Source organism: Xyrauchen texanus, chromosome 41 (assembly GCF_025860055.1).
Source record: "Xyrauchen texanus isolate HMW12.3.18 chromosome 41, RBS_HiC_50CHRs, whole genome shotgun sequence".
In the NCBI taxonomy this organism is placed as follows: domain Eukaryota; kingdom Metazoa; phylum Chordata; class Actinopteri; order Cypriniformes; family Catostomidae; genus Xyrauchen; species Xyrauchen texanus.
This window is the reverse complement of record NC_068316.1, coordinates 7781628-7796970: the sequence shown is the minus strand read 5'-3', so window position 1 is coordinate 7796970 and position 15343 is coordinate 7781628. Positions and strand designations below refer to the sequence as shown.

Below are 15343 nucleotides of genomic sequence, written 5' to 3'. Positions count from 1 at the left end.
CATCCGCTCGTGCTGATAACATTCGCTAGATGGATGTCTTTTCACAACTGTGTCATGTTTCACTGTGTTTTTAGCATCTTTCGCAGGAGCGCTGCATTTTTAGATGCCGTATCAAGTTAAAAAGAACTTCTTCAACTGAAATAAACGCGTCTTGAGAACCCAGCGTTCTGCTCTATTCATTGTGGTGCGTTTTGCTTTTTTTGCGTGAGAACGCTTGTTTGTTCTGAACGGTTATTGGAAGAAATGGTTTTAGCCAATAGTTACATGTGTGCTACTCATACTTGAGAAAATCGAAATGAAAAATGCTTCTCTCAAAGTCACCAGAATTTAATGCTTTGGTGTTTTTGCAAAAACATTATCAAGGGGAGCATGCCACGGACCCCCAGATATAAGGTTATTTGAGCAGATTTCTGTGGGTACCCTCAGATAAAATCCTGCAGCGCCCATGCACAGCAATTACTTTAGATGGAGAGAAAATGGAGACTTTTGCTGACGTCTCCTGCTTCTCAGGTTTTTCTCTTGACAAAAGACCATTGTAATCTCACATACACGTGTTTTCGAAGATATCTCAGTAAAGACTCAAACTGTTAACACAGTCTGTGATCAAATGTCAGAGATTTCAATTTAAACTCAAACATTTCCCATCAAATTCTTTATGTCAAAATTATCTAAGCTATGCCTTCCACATTTGTTTTTTAAGTTCTTTACTCTTGCTATATGTAAAAAAACAACAACTTCTGTGCCGAAGTTTATGTATGTAATTTCTGCGACACTAGCACCACCGAATGGAATTACAAAAATAAACTATTTTAACAGCTTTCTGAATACGCCCCTCGCCTAGTCCCGCCCTTTACTAACGCCATTGGTTGAGTAACATTGTTGGGGCAGGTCTAAGCGGGTTGCTCAAAACAAGCACATTAATTTTATAGCTTTTTATAGTTTACGAGAAAATGAACCAATGAATGGCTTACTTGGTTAATGCATAATGGTTGTCTCTGCATATTAAGTTGGGATAGAAGGGAGTATTTTAACATTAAAAAAGTTCTTAGGGTTTTTGGACTACCACTATTGGAGTGGTAGTGGCACATAACTGGTAATCAGAAGGTTGCTGGTTCGATCCCCACAGCCACCACCATTGTGTCCTTGAGCAAGGCACTTAACTCCAGGTTGGATAAAAGCATCTGCCAAATGCATATTTGTAAATGTAAGTGAGGGGATTTGGCCCCTTTCAGGCTCCTCTGAGCCCCAACATAGCTCACCAGCTCAGACGATTTTCCACTACAGTCTCCTCTAATCCCACATTTAATAAGCAAACCAGTCGCATACTCCAACGATGACAAAGGCATCTATAAAAAGAACTGCTGTTTAATTATTTCAGACTGACGTGTTTTATATGTGTTTATAATGATAATACAGCTTTCTGTGAACCTTCGTATTTTGTATCTGATCTCCAATAATGAGGAATCAAAAAGTAAAGTGTGCATAATAAACTGGGCAAGCTATTTTTAAACATCTTGTGAGGAGGACCACCACAGCTGTGTAACCCATGGAACTTTACTCACCCCAGGAGAGCTTCAAAAGTGAATTTCTGGAGTGAAGGTCACCATCAAGCATTTGTTTGTTTTCCCAGATGAGGAAATACATCAATATATTATTCTACACTCTTTAAAAATTGATGAAACCAGTTGGAGCTTTCTCTGCAGATATGTAAGAGCTGACTACTATTATAGTGTAAATTGGATCTGAATCTGATTAATTAATCTATGCAAAGATTAATAACAGAATCAACCACTCTGTAAGTTCTGACACACATGCTATCAGATTTGACAAACAATCTGACATTTATTGAAATCTGAGACAAGATTAGCCAAGATTATAACAGGAAAGACCGTAAAATGGTATTTTCTATTTGTTTGCACATAGACCCCATGTCTGTCTTCATGAAGTTATACAATGACATTTCCTATAAATAGGATAGAGTAGCTAAAATATGCACCTAGTTTGCATTTTCAAGCATTACTGACTTTGGTAATAATTACTTTTATGGCGTATTAAGTTATCAATGAACCATTTCGCATTTCCTTCAGTCATAAATGTCTTAATTGTGGCCATAGACTTGGAAGTTGAATGCATCAGACAAGTTCCCAAATGTTATCCAAATGCATTTTAAAAATGAATGTCTCCTAATTGGAGAATATTGTTACAGTGAAACAAGTAAAACATTATATACTGGTACAGATTTATTAGTCATAATTGTGGTCTACTGGATGTTGCACATTATTTCCCATTTCAATCAAATTTCAATTTCCCATATAGAGATAAAGTATGTGCTTATTTCAAGGAATATTTATTGTATAAATAAAGGTCAAACTCAATCGACAGCATTTGTGGCATAATATTGATTACCTAAAAAACATATTTTGACTTGCCCATCCTTTTCTTTGAAAAAAGCACAAAAATCTGTGTTTACAGTGAGGCACTTACAATGGAAGTGAATGGGGCCAATCTGTAAACATTTAAATTCTCACTGTTCAAAAAAGTATAGACACAAGATGTAAACAATATGTGTGATTTTAGTGTGATAAAATCACTTACTAACCTTTTCTGTGTAAAGTTACAGCCAATTGTACAACTTTTCTGCCATGACAACTGTAAAAATTACGATTTAAGCAACTTTACAGCTCAAATAATACATGATTTTTAAAAGAGGAATTAAAGTAAGTGCTTTAATAAAATGAGAAGCTTCAAATTTCTTTCTTTAAACCCTTAAAAAATGGCCCCACTAACTTCCATTGTAAGTACCTTACTGTAACCTTGATTTTTGCTTTTTTTAAAGGAGGGAAGAGCCGATAACTGTTATTATTTGTATTTTGTTTTTGGTGGTAATTAACATTATGCCACAAATGCTATCAATTGAGCTTCAGTTGTATTGTACACGAAACATTCATGTGACCAAGGAACGTGACATATCAGCATCAGACAACAGTGAATGTCATTTCCATAATAACAATCGGAGGAAGCCACACACTTAATGAGGGAACAATAGGTGGGTAATCCCTTCAAGTAGCAGCACAGTCCACAACTATTTCAGGCTTCAGAGTTGTTCATTGGATTCATCCCATTTCCAAATAACAAGTTCCATGTTCTCATAAATGGTCTGACATACTAAATAACAAGCACATCTAAGAACAAAAAGAGAAATTAAATGTTGTAGTTCGCACAAAAATTAAAATTATCCCATAATTTACTCACCCTCAAGCCATCCTAGATGTACATGACTTTCTTCTTTCAGTCAAACACAATCGGAGTTATACTAAAAAAATATCCTGGCTCTTCCAAGCTTTATAATGGGAGTGAATGGTACCTTAGATTTTGAAGCCCAAAAAAGCTCATTCATCCATTAAAAAAGTAATCCATACGACTCCAGGGTGTTAATAAAGGCCTTCTGAAGTGAAGTGATGCACTTTTTTTAATAAATATCCATATTTTTAACTTTATAAATTATAATCACTGACTTCCGGTCACGGCCGTCCGCATGTTCACATGAGACTCGAGTTCCGGTGTATGACGTAGGCGTAGTGAAAGCTCCAGTAAGAAGTGACGAACGTGGAAGTGGAAAACGGTGAAAAAAAGTGAGTTGTTTTGGCTATACTGTAGATTTTTATTAGTCTTAAAATGGTGCCTTTGTGCGTCTATCCAGTCATTCCAATCGTCCATTCATGGCAGCAAACACTCTGCCTCTGTTGGCATTACCTTGCATTTCCTGCACTAGCACCACCATGTCTCCGTACTCTCCATCTACCAGATTATTTTGTTTGTGCCACTGCTGCAGCCTCCTCCATCACCCGGAGTTCCTGGTTGGTGTACTCTGGTTCAAACAAATAGGGCTGGGCAAACAACTGAATCTCCTCTTCTCTTTTATTGAAATACTCCAAAATCTTTCTTTAAAAATCCATGTTGATGTCTTCTAATTCGTGACCAGCGTTTTGTTTTGCTCTATATTCTGCACTTCCCCATTTGTCACTTCTCACCAGAGCTTACGCTACGCCTACGTCATGCTCCAGAAATTGACTCTCTTGAGAACTCCCGGACGGCCGTTACCGGAAGCCAGTGATTATAGTTTATGAAGTTATAAATATGGATATTTTTCTTAAATGCATCGCTTCACTTCAGATGGCCTTTATTAACCCCCTAGAGCCATATGGATTACTTTTTTGATGGATGGATGCATTTTTTTGAGCTTCAAAATCAAAGGTACCATTAATTCCAATTATAAAGCTGGGAAGAGCCAGGATATTTTTTTACATTACTCCAATTGTGTTTGACTGAAAGAAGAATGTCATGTACACCTAGAATGGCTTGAGGGTGAGTAAATTATTTCATTTCATATTTCATATTTCATTTTTGGGTGAACTAACTCTTTAAGGAACTACATGTTTGGTAGAACAATATATAATTCTGTCTGTGTAACTGTTTTATGAATTTGTTAGGAGGTGATCTACTTAATCATCTTCTCAGGAGTTGTACAACTTTAAGGCATCATGCCATAAGACACATGTGGGAAGGAGTCTGCCTCCACTTATACAGTATAATAAGAGAATCAAAGGGCCACTTTGGCCAGGGGTTGTATCCTACCTTATTTTGCATGTCAAGGGATTCAGCAGTGTGAAGCTTTTCACTAAGGAAGACACGGGAACCAGCGTCGGCCTCAAGGTAAGATTCTTTTAATTACACTTTCTGTTTGATACACAATCGTACAATACGTTATTTTCGTTGCCACTCTGGGTGTAGGCACTCTCTGTCCCGAGGCTCTGTGGCTGCTGCTCTTTTATGCCGCTCTCCTCATGCTTACTGCAATTAGACACAGGTGTTAGACATAATTTAGCTCAGGTGTAAGCGCCCTTACCGCTTTTCTCTCCCGGACGGGCGCTTGACCACGCCCCCGCTGCCACATACCCCCACCGCCCGACTCAGGCCGGGGCATCATCCGGCCTGCCTACCACTCCCCCCCCATTTCTGGAGAGGAAGTCAGCGGCAGCCATCTGCACCCCCGGTCTGTGGATCACCTTGAATTTAAAAGGCTGGAGTGCCAGATACCAACGGGTGATCTGGGCGTTAGTATCCTTCATGCGGTGAAGCCACTGGAGTGGGGCGTGGTCCGAGCAGAGGGTGAAGGCCCGCCCCAGCAGGTAGTAACGGAGTGTGAGGACCGCCCACTTGATGGCCAGACACTCCTTCTCCACGGTGCTGTACTTGGTCTCCCTCAAGGAGAGCTTCCGACTGATGTACAGCACCGGGTGCTCCTCCCCCTCCACCACCTGCGAGAGTACGGCCCCCAGCCCTCTGTCTGAAGCGTCCGTCTGCAATAAAAAGGGGAGAGAGAAGTCAGGTGCATGCAAAGCGGCCCCCCACAAAGTGCAGCTTTAATCTGTGAAAACACCTGTTGGCACTGCTCTGACCATTGGACCGGATCTGGAGCCCCCTTTTTAGTGAGGTCAGTCAGCGGGCTGGTGACATCCGAATAATTAGGCACAAATCTTCTGTAATAGCCAGCCAGCCCCAGGAACTGCCTCACCCCCTTTTTGGTCTTGGGTCTAGGGCAAGTCCCAATCGCCGTGTCTTGTCAATTTGGGGGCGCACCTGGCCATGACCCAAGTGGAACCCCAGATACCGTACCTCCACACGCCCAACCGCGCACTTTTTCGGGTTTGCCGTGAGCCCCGCCCGTCGCAGTGATCTCAGGACGGCCCTCAGATGTTGCATGTGCCGCTGCCAATCATTGCTATAAATGATGATATCGTCCAGATAGGCAGCGGCGTAAGCAGTATGCGGTCTGAGGATCCTATCCATGAGGCGCTGAAACGTGGCTGGTGCCCCGAACAAACCGAAAGGAAGCGTCATGAATTGGTGTAATCTGAACGGCGTGGTGAAGGCCGTTTTTTTCACGGGATATTGGTGTCAAGGGGATCTGCCAATAACCCTTCGTTAGCTCCAAGGTCGAATAAAATCGAGCCGTACCTAACCGATCGAGCAGTTCATCAACACGGGGCATTGGATACGCGTCAAATTTAGACACCGCGTTGACTTTCCTATAATCCACACAGAAACGTACAGACCCATCGCTCTTGGGAACAAGGACAAATGGGCTGGACCAATCGCTGTGGGACTCTTCTATTACTCCCATCTCAAGCATCGCGTCCAATTCTTCTCGAACTACTTTCTTTTTATGTTCGGGCAAGCGATAGGGGCGGCAACGTACCACCACGCCCGGCTCGGTCTCGATATGGTGATGTATGACGTTTATGCGGCCCGGTAGAGGAGAAAACACGTCTGCAAACTCCTTTTGTAATTCGGAAACCTCTGCGAGTTGGCGCGGTGAGAGGTGGTCTCCACAAGGAACTGGGGTGTTGAGATTGCGGGCTTTGTTTACCTCCGGTCCGAGCTCCGCCCTCTCCGGAACTACCGTTGCCAACGTCACAGAGGCCACCTCTTCTCTCCACAATTTCAGGAGGTTGAGGTGATATATTTGACGCGCGCCCCCTCTATCGGTACGTTTAACCTCATAATCGAGATCCCCTACTGGTCGTGTGACCTCAAAGGGTCCTTGCCACTTGGCGAGTAATTTAGAGCTTGATGTTGGGAGTAATACAAGCACTTTATCTCCCGGTGCAAATTCCCGTAGCTGAGCACCCCTGTCATACAAGCCGGCGTTGGCGTTCTTGAGCCTGGAGCAAATTCTCCTGTGTTAATTTCCCCAGTGTGTGGAGTTTTGCTCTAAGATCAAGAACGTATTGAATTTCGTTTTTACTATTAGGAGGTCCCTCCTCCCAAGCTTCATGGATGATGTCGAGGACCCGCGTGAGCGCCACCCGTACAGCAGCTCAAATGGGGAGAACCCCGTGGAGGCTTGCGGGACCTCTCGCACTGCGAATAACAGAGGGTCCAGCCACTTATCCCAATTTCTAGCGTCTTCGTGTACGAATTTACGAATCATATTTTTGAGTGTCTTATTAAATCGTTCAACCAGTTCATCCGTCTGAGGATGGTAGACGCTAGTGCGAATCGACTTAATGCCCAAGAGTTTGTAAAGTTCGCGAAGTGTTTGTGACATAAAAGTAGTGCCTTGGTCGGTGAGGATTTCTTTCGGAATCCCCACCCGGGAGATTATTTTGAAGAGTGCCCCTGCAACACTACGTGCTGAGATGTTGCTCAAAGGCACTGCTTCCGGATATCGCGTTGCGTAATCCATCAGGACTAACACAAAGCGATGTCCGCGTGCCGTCCGTTCTAATGGCCCGACGAGGTCCATTCCAATTCTTTCGAAGGAACCTCGATCAATGGAAGGGGCGCAAAGGCGCTTTTGGGGTGGCCGGTGGGTTTACCAGCTGACATTCGCGCACGCCGCACACCACCTGCGGATCGCCGCCACCAATGCCCGCCAATAGAAACGGGCTATTATACGGAGAAGTGTCTTTCTTTCCCTAGGTGACCGGCCATAGGATTATAGTGAGCCGCCTGAAAACCATTTCCGGCGGCTCCGTGGAATCAATAATTGTGTCACTTCCTCCTTTGTTTGAGCGCCCTGCGCCACTCTGTACAACCGATCTTTAATAAGTGAAAAATATGGATATGAAACGGCGACACCCGGCCGGAGGTGTTGACCATCGATTACTCACACTTGGTCAAAAGCGTGCTTCAGGGTTTCATCCCGCGACTGCTCCAAGGGGAAGTCCCCCTCCGGGAATTCCCTGAGAGGAGGGGCGACAACCTCGCCCCTTCCCTCGTCATTCGAGCAGCCGAGGATGGCCCCGCTCCGCCTCCCGCCAAAGCATCGCACATCACACATCTCTTCACTTCCCTGCAGGACCCATCCGCACAAATTCCCTCCAATAAATTTCTAAAATTCGCCCAATCAGTTCCCAAAATTAGCGAATGGGTGAGGCGGGAACTAACCGCTGCCTCCACATTATGGTTTTCTCCCCGGAATTTGATCGCCAAAGTCACCCTGGGATACTTGTGAACATCCCCATGCACACACCTCACCCTCACCCATTTAGCTGAGCCCAAAGCCCCGGGTTGAACCAAGCGTTGGTGGATGGTGGTCTGGTTACAGCCGGTATCCAACAATGCTTGGTATGTACCCCCCTGGATCCTTACCGGAACACGGAACGCTCCAGCCCGATCGGGGGCAGCCTGCGGGACATCGGAGACCCGCACCACCGTCCCTATTTCCATCAGCGGACACTGATCCCGGAAGTGGTCCGGGTCTCCGCACCTCCAGCAGACCGCCCAGGCGCCACGGCCGCACCTGTAGCTGGCGGGCGCTCCACCTGAGGAGGAGAGCGGCTGAAGGACGGGGAAGGGGTAGGCGGGTTCTCCCACGGCCGGGAAGTTGGTCTCATGAATCCTCCGCGCCTGCGGGGGGCAGGAATGGACCCTGGGGAGAGAGCAGAGTGAGAGGGAAGAGGGGAGGGGAGAAAAACAGGGGAAGACACAGGGGAAGGGGAGAGAGAGAGAGAGAGGGCTCATCCGCCCTTGGAATCGCCGCCATGTGGTCCTCCGCGAGTCGTATGGCTTCCTCCAGCGACGCCGGGCGGTGGCACTGGACCCACTCCGCCGTTCTCCGGGCCAAGCGCTGGACAAACTGCTCTAGTACCACCCGATCGACGTGCTCCTCAACGTTGCGGTCCCCCGCAAGCAGCCACCTCCGACAGGCATCACGGAGTCGCTGGGCGAACGCAAACGGGCAGTCGGACTTATCCAGTTTTAAGGCCCGGAAGAGCTGGCGACTTTCTTCTGGGCTCCGACCAACCCGTTGCAGGATGGCTCTCCTCAAGTCGGTATAAGCCAGGAGGCTTGTTGCCGGAAGTTGTTTTGCCGCGAGCTGTGCTTCCCCGGACAAGAGAGGGACGAGGCGGGCTGCCCACTGGTTGCGCGGCCAACCCCAAATTTCCGCCGTACGCTCAAAGAGGTCCAGGAACGCCTCCGGATCATCTGCCGGCCCCATCTTCTGTAGCGCGGGTGGGGGCAGTGTGGCGCAGGTGTCCGGGGTCGCGGCTGTGTCTGAAGCGGCCTCCTGGCTGAGGAGGCTCTGGATAGCAAGCCGGTCCTCTGCTTGAGCCCGCATTATCTCAAAGAACAGACGATCCTGGTCCTGTCGGAGCTCAAGCAGAGACTGTTGGTGGCTCTGATGGAGGGTAGCGAGGGACTGGAGGACTTCCGCCAGCTGGGAGGACTCTATGGGGCGACTCTGTTCCATAATTTGCCGAAAATTTTTCCAGCTAATTTCCCGGGTTTCGGCACCAGTGTGAAGCTTTTCACTAAGGAAGACACGGGAACCAGCGTCGGCTTCAAGGTAAGATTCTTTTAATTACACTTTCTGTTTGATACACAATCGTACAATACGTTATTTTCGTTGCCACTCTGGGTGTAGGCACTCTCTGTCCCGAGGCTCTGTGGCTGCTGCTCTTTTATGCCGCTCTCCTCATGCTTACTGCAATTAGACACAGGTGTTAGACATAATTTAGCTCAGGTGTAAGCGCCCTTACCGCTTTTCTCTCCCGGACGGGCGCTTGACCACGCCCCCGCTGCCACAAGCAGTTACTACATGTTTACTCATCTGTAAGCTGAGAGGATGATACATCCGAAAACCCTCTAGAGACCGGTGCTGAAATTAGTCAGTAGGCTGACCTTGTCACTTTGTACATTATCACTAAATCTCAATAGAACTGGGGTTATAACTAAAATGTAGTTCTTCAAGTGGCAATCCTTAAGCAATCAACTTCGTGGTTATGAGCAAGACACTTAAACATGGTTTCGTACAAAGTAGATTTAAATGCAAAAACAGAGATAAAGCCATGTGAGCTGTAATGCTTTTGACTCGTCAGCCAGGAAAAAGTTCAGATGAAGCCTGTATTATTTATGATTAGGTGCATGCTTGGTCTGGTCTGCTTTTGTATAGTGGTCTGAATCAGATTAACCGACCGAACACCACAAAAATACCTGCATGTTTTCTGACGTCTGCAATAAGCAAATAAGAACGGCACATTCCTGGACAAGCATGTCCAGCGTGCTACAACATGTTCTGAACAGAATGTGACTTTAGCTCTGCTATATTGTATCACATAGAGTCATGGTAAAATCATTTCTTAATTATTTGTATTAGAGATCACATGCTGTTCACAGTTTTATGTTTAATGTACCAACTTTGTATTTGCTCCTTGGGAGTATACGAAGACAAACAAACGTTATCAGCCGATTCCATTAAAATTAATAAGACTGCTCTCATGCGGGAGTGAGTTTGTTTTCTGAGTAAATATTTTTGTGACTAATACAAATATTATGGACTTTCTTGTTCATTTGTTAATGTACATTTGATGTTACGTCATCATGGCAACAAAGTTGTACCATTTTAATTCTGTCATAATTTATTCATTCTCATGTTGTCCCAAACCCATTGAATTTCCTGGCTGCTCTTTCCATACAGTTAGGTGAATGAGGACGGGCTCGGTCAAGCTCCAAATATGACAACAAAGTTTGGAAGGTATAAAAGTATTCCACATGACTAGTGCCCTAAAAAGTCTCATGAAGCTATACAATGTCTTTTCTCTCTCGAATTTCATTCACACTAGCACTTCGCAACATCACAGGTTTGCATGTCTTATCATTGATGTCAAGCCTGATGCAACACAAACAACAAACCATATTTGAACGTTTGTGAGCAAGAAATGAGATTTCTGAATAGTGTAACTATTTAAATTTCAGTCTGTTCCTCAAAGATATTTATAATATGTCTCCAGAAGACTTGGAATATGGTACACAAGTCAAATGGACAACTTTTATGGTGCTTTTTTTATTATTATTTGTCATTTTTGGAGCTTAAAAGTCCCTGATCACTGCATATAATTCATTGTAAGAAAAAGAGCAGTGTGATTATTTTTTGTGTTCTACAGTTTAAAGAGAGTTATATGGTTTTGGAATGACAAGAGAGTGTAAATGATTACTCACATGATAATTTAGCTGTATGGCTTTTCTCTTACTTTATCTATCAAACATTCTTTGGTGTCCCAGAGCGAGTCAGCTAAGGTCTGAAATCTGGATGATAACATCAACCCAGGATGCCTGTTTGATGAGGAAATTAAATGAGACATGTAAACAAACAGCACTGAATTGTATTGCTTATTGGCTCAAGTTTAGTCACATGACAGTGGAAAGGTGGATGTAACAGTAAATTTTAGCTTCAGTCACTATTCACTTTTATTGCATTTTTATTGCTGAATATATTCTTTTGTCTTTCTCAGAAGAAAGTAATACAGGTTTGTAACAACATAAGGGTGAGTAAATGATGACTGCATTTTCATTTTGGGGTGTCGCTGAGTGTACAAATCTCAAGGTCTACCCACATGTAAGAGAATATGGTCGGTACAGATGTTATTTTTCCAATGGGACACAGCATGCCCAATAAAAATAACATGAAATAGGGGCGCCTGTTTGTTTCAGATCTGCCACTTACAGAGAGCGCAGTGCAGAACAACAACCGAAAGGCTTTCTACCAAAAAACAAAATAGTGAAACTTGAAAAGAAAGAATAAAATGAAGAGTTGTGCTTGTGTGTGCAAAACTCACCACCATGATAACCCTGGTCTCATAGTTTCCTGGTGAAATGAACACTAAAACAACAATGAGGGTGGTAGGTTTAATTATTGAAGTAAAACTTGAAAGACAGTGCTGAGTGGATTATTTCTGAATTGTAATCTGGTACTGGTTACAAAAATGTTTGTTAGTATCATAATCTCTTGGATGACATTTTTAAAGTAATCTAATCAGATTGCTTTTAGATTACTTTTGGACTACTTCTGATGTCATTCTTTTTATTTGATGTCAAGCATTTGAATAGGATATTAAAGTTCAATTTTGACATAATGTTTCTTAATGCATTGTAGAAAACTTACATAATGGATCAAAAGATAAGTATCTGACCTCTCTCTGTGTGTGTGTGTGTGTGTGTGTGTGTGTGTGTGTGTGTGTGTGTGTGTGTGTGTGTGTGTGTGTGTGTGTGAGCGTGTATTTATCACTTTGTGGGGAACAAATGTCCCCATAAGGATAGTAAATCCCGAAATTTTTGACCTTGTGGGGACATTTTGTCGGTCCCCATGAGGAAAACAGCTTATAAATCATACTAAATTATGTTTTTTGAAAATGTAAAAATGCAGAAAGTTTTCTGTGAGGGTTAGGTTTAGGGGTAGGGTTAGGTTTAGGGGATAGAATATAAAGTTTGTACAGTATAAAAACCATTATGTCTATGGAAAGTCCCCATAAAACATGGAAACACAACATATGTGTGTGTGTGTGTGTGTGTGTGTGTGTGTGTGTGTGTGTGTGTGTGTGTGTGTGTGTGTGTGTGTGTGTGTGTGTGTGTGTGTGTTTTACTCACTATTTGCCTGTTTCTGAAAGAAATAAAAAAGGCACTTAAAATGTTCCACTCTGGCAATTTTGGAATTACGAACAACCTACGGAAACAGATCAGACCAGTTATATTTTTGAATCAAGGTTTCTAAGTAGTCACAAATGCAAAAGCACATTCATGAACATTTCTGAACCCGAGTACAAAAGCAATTTGCGAAACTAAAACTAAGTGTACTCCACTAATGCATTTGGTTTGGCATTTATGTGCATATTACCATTTCAACTTCAGTGTAATTGTAGCCACCTGGCTGATTGCTGGTATTAGGTTTGTGTAAACTATTAATCAACTCTCCTCCCCCTTACAAAAACACTCAAAGACTTACTGGATGTATATCAGTATATCAGCAAATTTTAAAAATAATTATTAGAGGGAACAATAAATTATGAACAAATGACTGCAGTTACATGTAATCTATAAAAAGGTAATTGCAATCTGATTAGAAGAATTTAAAAGTAATTTAATCTAATTGGAAGTACTTGACTTTTGTAATCTGAAAAAGTAATCCAGATTATATGTGATCTGTTACTACCCAGCACTGTCGATAGAGCATTAACCTGAAAACCTCATCTGTTTGGGAGAAAATGTAACTCAGTTATAGTTAAAATGCAGAGTGGACATTTTACTTTGGAACTGCTGAGATACATGAAAAAAATAAGTGTAATATAATTTTACAAACGTTTTGCCATAGTCATATAGTTTTCATGAGATCAGGCTTGAACTATAGTAAAAGTGATGCTTGCCTTAGCAATCACCACAAAAAAAAAAAAAAGAAACATTTGCCATTTGTCAAGAGTATGCAAGATAGATAAATACTCCCATATCTGTTGAGTCATAAATCAGCTTGGTACTAAACATTTACAAAGCATTTCAGTTTCTCATAAACTAAGATGGCACAGATTCAAAGTAACTAAATATGTCTCGCGATAATGTTGCTTTTGTTCTGATTTCAAGTAAATGCCAGAAAGATCATGCCAACCTGCAAAGAATGATAATGACTAGACCAAGTTTTTGCTTTTGTAAGGAGATATGTTCTCTTGCACGCCCCATTGACATTTGCCAAATTTTGTTCATGAACTTGAAACAGCTAATATGCTATTTAAAGTTTTTTATATGTGCTTAACAACATGTAAGAGTTAAAAGTGGTGTGAACACTGCAAAAATGTATTTTCAAGACAACTATTTTTGTAAACGTGATTTATTTACTTGTCAAGCAAAATGGGATAAGATAGTAAGTCTTGTTTTAAGATAAATCGGACAAAATGTGTGAACTTTAGACTTAAAACAAGAAACAAAATATGGCAATGGGGTAAGCAAAATAATCTTACTTTAAGGGAAAACAAGTTTATTTTGTTTACCCCATTGGCAGATTTTGTTTCTTGTAGTCTAAATAGTCTAAAGTTCACTAAACTTGATTAGATTTCTCTCAAAACAAGACTTAAAATCTTAAGCCCGTTTGCTTGACAAGTAAATAAATCCCATTTTAAGAATGTTTAGATATTGTTATTGGAAAACAAGACAAAAATACTTGTCTTGAAAATAATTTTTTGCAGTGATAAAAGTGTGGAATTGCAGAAACAACACTGTAAAACATGTTTTCAAGCAGGTTTTCCCAAACACACCCCTCATCTTCCATTGGTCTTCCAAACAGACAGTCCCACCCCAAACACATGCCATTGGTTGATCCAATATTGCTGTGTTGATCTGGTCGAGATATTCAAAAAAGCAGACCAATGTTTTAATAGTTCACAGTCACAGTGATTACATGGAAATCAACCTATGAATGGCTTACTTAGAGTAATTTATGTACAATATATTAAGATGGAATAGTAGAAAGTATATTATTTATACTCAGAAACTATTACACACATCAGATTTATATCAAGCTCTTTTGGATAAGTAATGGGGTAATTCTTTGTTTTTGTCAGCCCCTTTTTATCTCAGCCACATCAGATCTTTGTTCTTCTCTAATTGCCATGAATTTGTTCTCTGAGAGTGAACAGAAAGTATTTCCTACTGTGCTAAACATGAAGCTGAGCTTTGTTTTCTGTGTCCACTGAAGTATACTAAAACATGTTATTGAATAAGCTTCACTATCCTGTATGATGGCTTCATTTCTAAGAGCAGAAAGAATGTAAACCCACTGTTAACTTCTTATCTTAGATCTTTCCTTAACCTGAAGATAACCTTCAGGTCTATTGTCCTCTTTGACCCTGAGTCTGCAGCTATGAAAGGAGCAAACCAATGTCTTTTCACATATGTGAGCACCAATCTCAATAATTGCAATAATTGTGAGAAAAAAAATGCAGTCCTTGTTTTCTGTCACCGAAGCTCTGGCATCTATTTAGACAAGCAGCATAAAGGGTTTGACAGATGAAACAGTTAAACAGGAAGTAGTTTCCAGACCTGCTATAATGTTGTGAGTGATTATACAGGACATGCTAGATCGTGTGAACCTTAGAATGCAAGTCACTGTGGAATTTCACAGTTTCTGGAAGTCAGTGTTGGGGAAGCTTCTTTGAAACTGTAGCTTCCTAAGCTACAAGCTACTCATAACTGCAGCTGCTCTATAAAAAATTAGTTATAGCTACACTACAAGTTACTAACAAGAAATAGCTAACTACATAAAAGCTAAAACAACAGAAAAGCCACAACCCAATGAAAATAAGCCACAACACAACAGAAATAAACTACAACACAAAATAAATGCCACAACACAACGGAAATAAGGTACAACACAATAGAAAAGTCACAACAGACATAAAATAAAAACAATACAAAAGAAAAGACACAAAACAATGGAAATAAGCCACAACACAAAAGAAATGCTACAACAGACATAAGCCACAACACAACAAATAAGCCACAACACAATGGAAAG

General features: G+C 42.1%; 1 protein-coding gene and 1 long non-coding RNA gene across 3 annotated transcripts; both read right to left on the bottom strand.

Annotated features, from left to right (window-relative positions):
- Positions 1-1619: 1619 nt before the first annotated feature.
- Positions 1620-8288, bottom strand: LOC127634525 (uncharacterized). The gene is made up of 3 exons (XR_007969351.1): positions 8158-8288; positions 4636-4851; positions 1620-3182 (listed from the first exon to the last, which is right to left on the bottom strand). It is a non-coding gene; the product is annotated as an uncharacterized LOC127634525 (long non-coding RNA).
- A 59-nt stretch (positions 8289-8347) lies between these two features.
- LOC127634524 (neurotrophin receptor-interacting factor homolog) lies at positions 8348-11097 on the bottom strand. 2 transcript variants are annotated; one of them, XM_052114122.1, is made up of 2 exons: positions 11040-11097; positions 8348-9493 (listed from the first exon to the last, which is right to left on the bottom strand). In XM_052114122.1, the coding sequence occupies exon 2, from the start codon at positions 9257-9259 to the stop codon at positions 8399-8401; it is 861 nt and encodes a 286-aa protein (XP_051970082.1). In that variant the 5' UTR covers positions 9260-9493; positions 11040-11097; the 3' UTR covers positions 8348-8398. The 2 variants fall into 2 exon arrangements, with proteins under 2 accessions (XP_051970082.1, XP_051970081.1); XM_052114121.1 differs by having other exon boundaries at positions 11008-11074.
- Positions 11098-15343: the final 4246 nt, after the last annotated feature.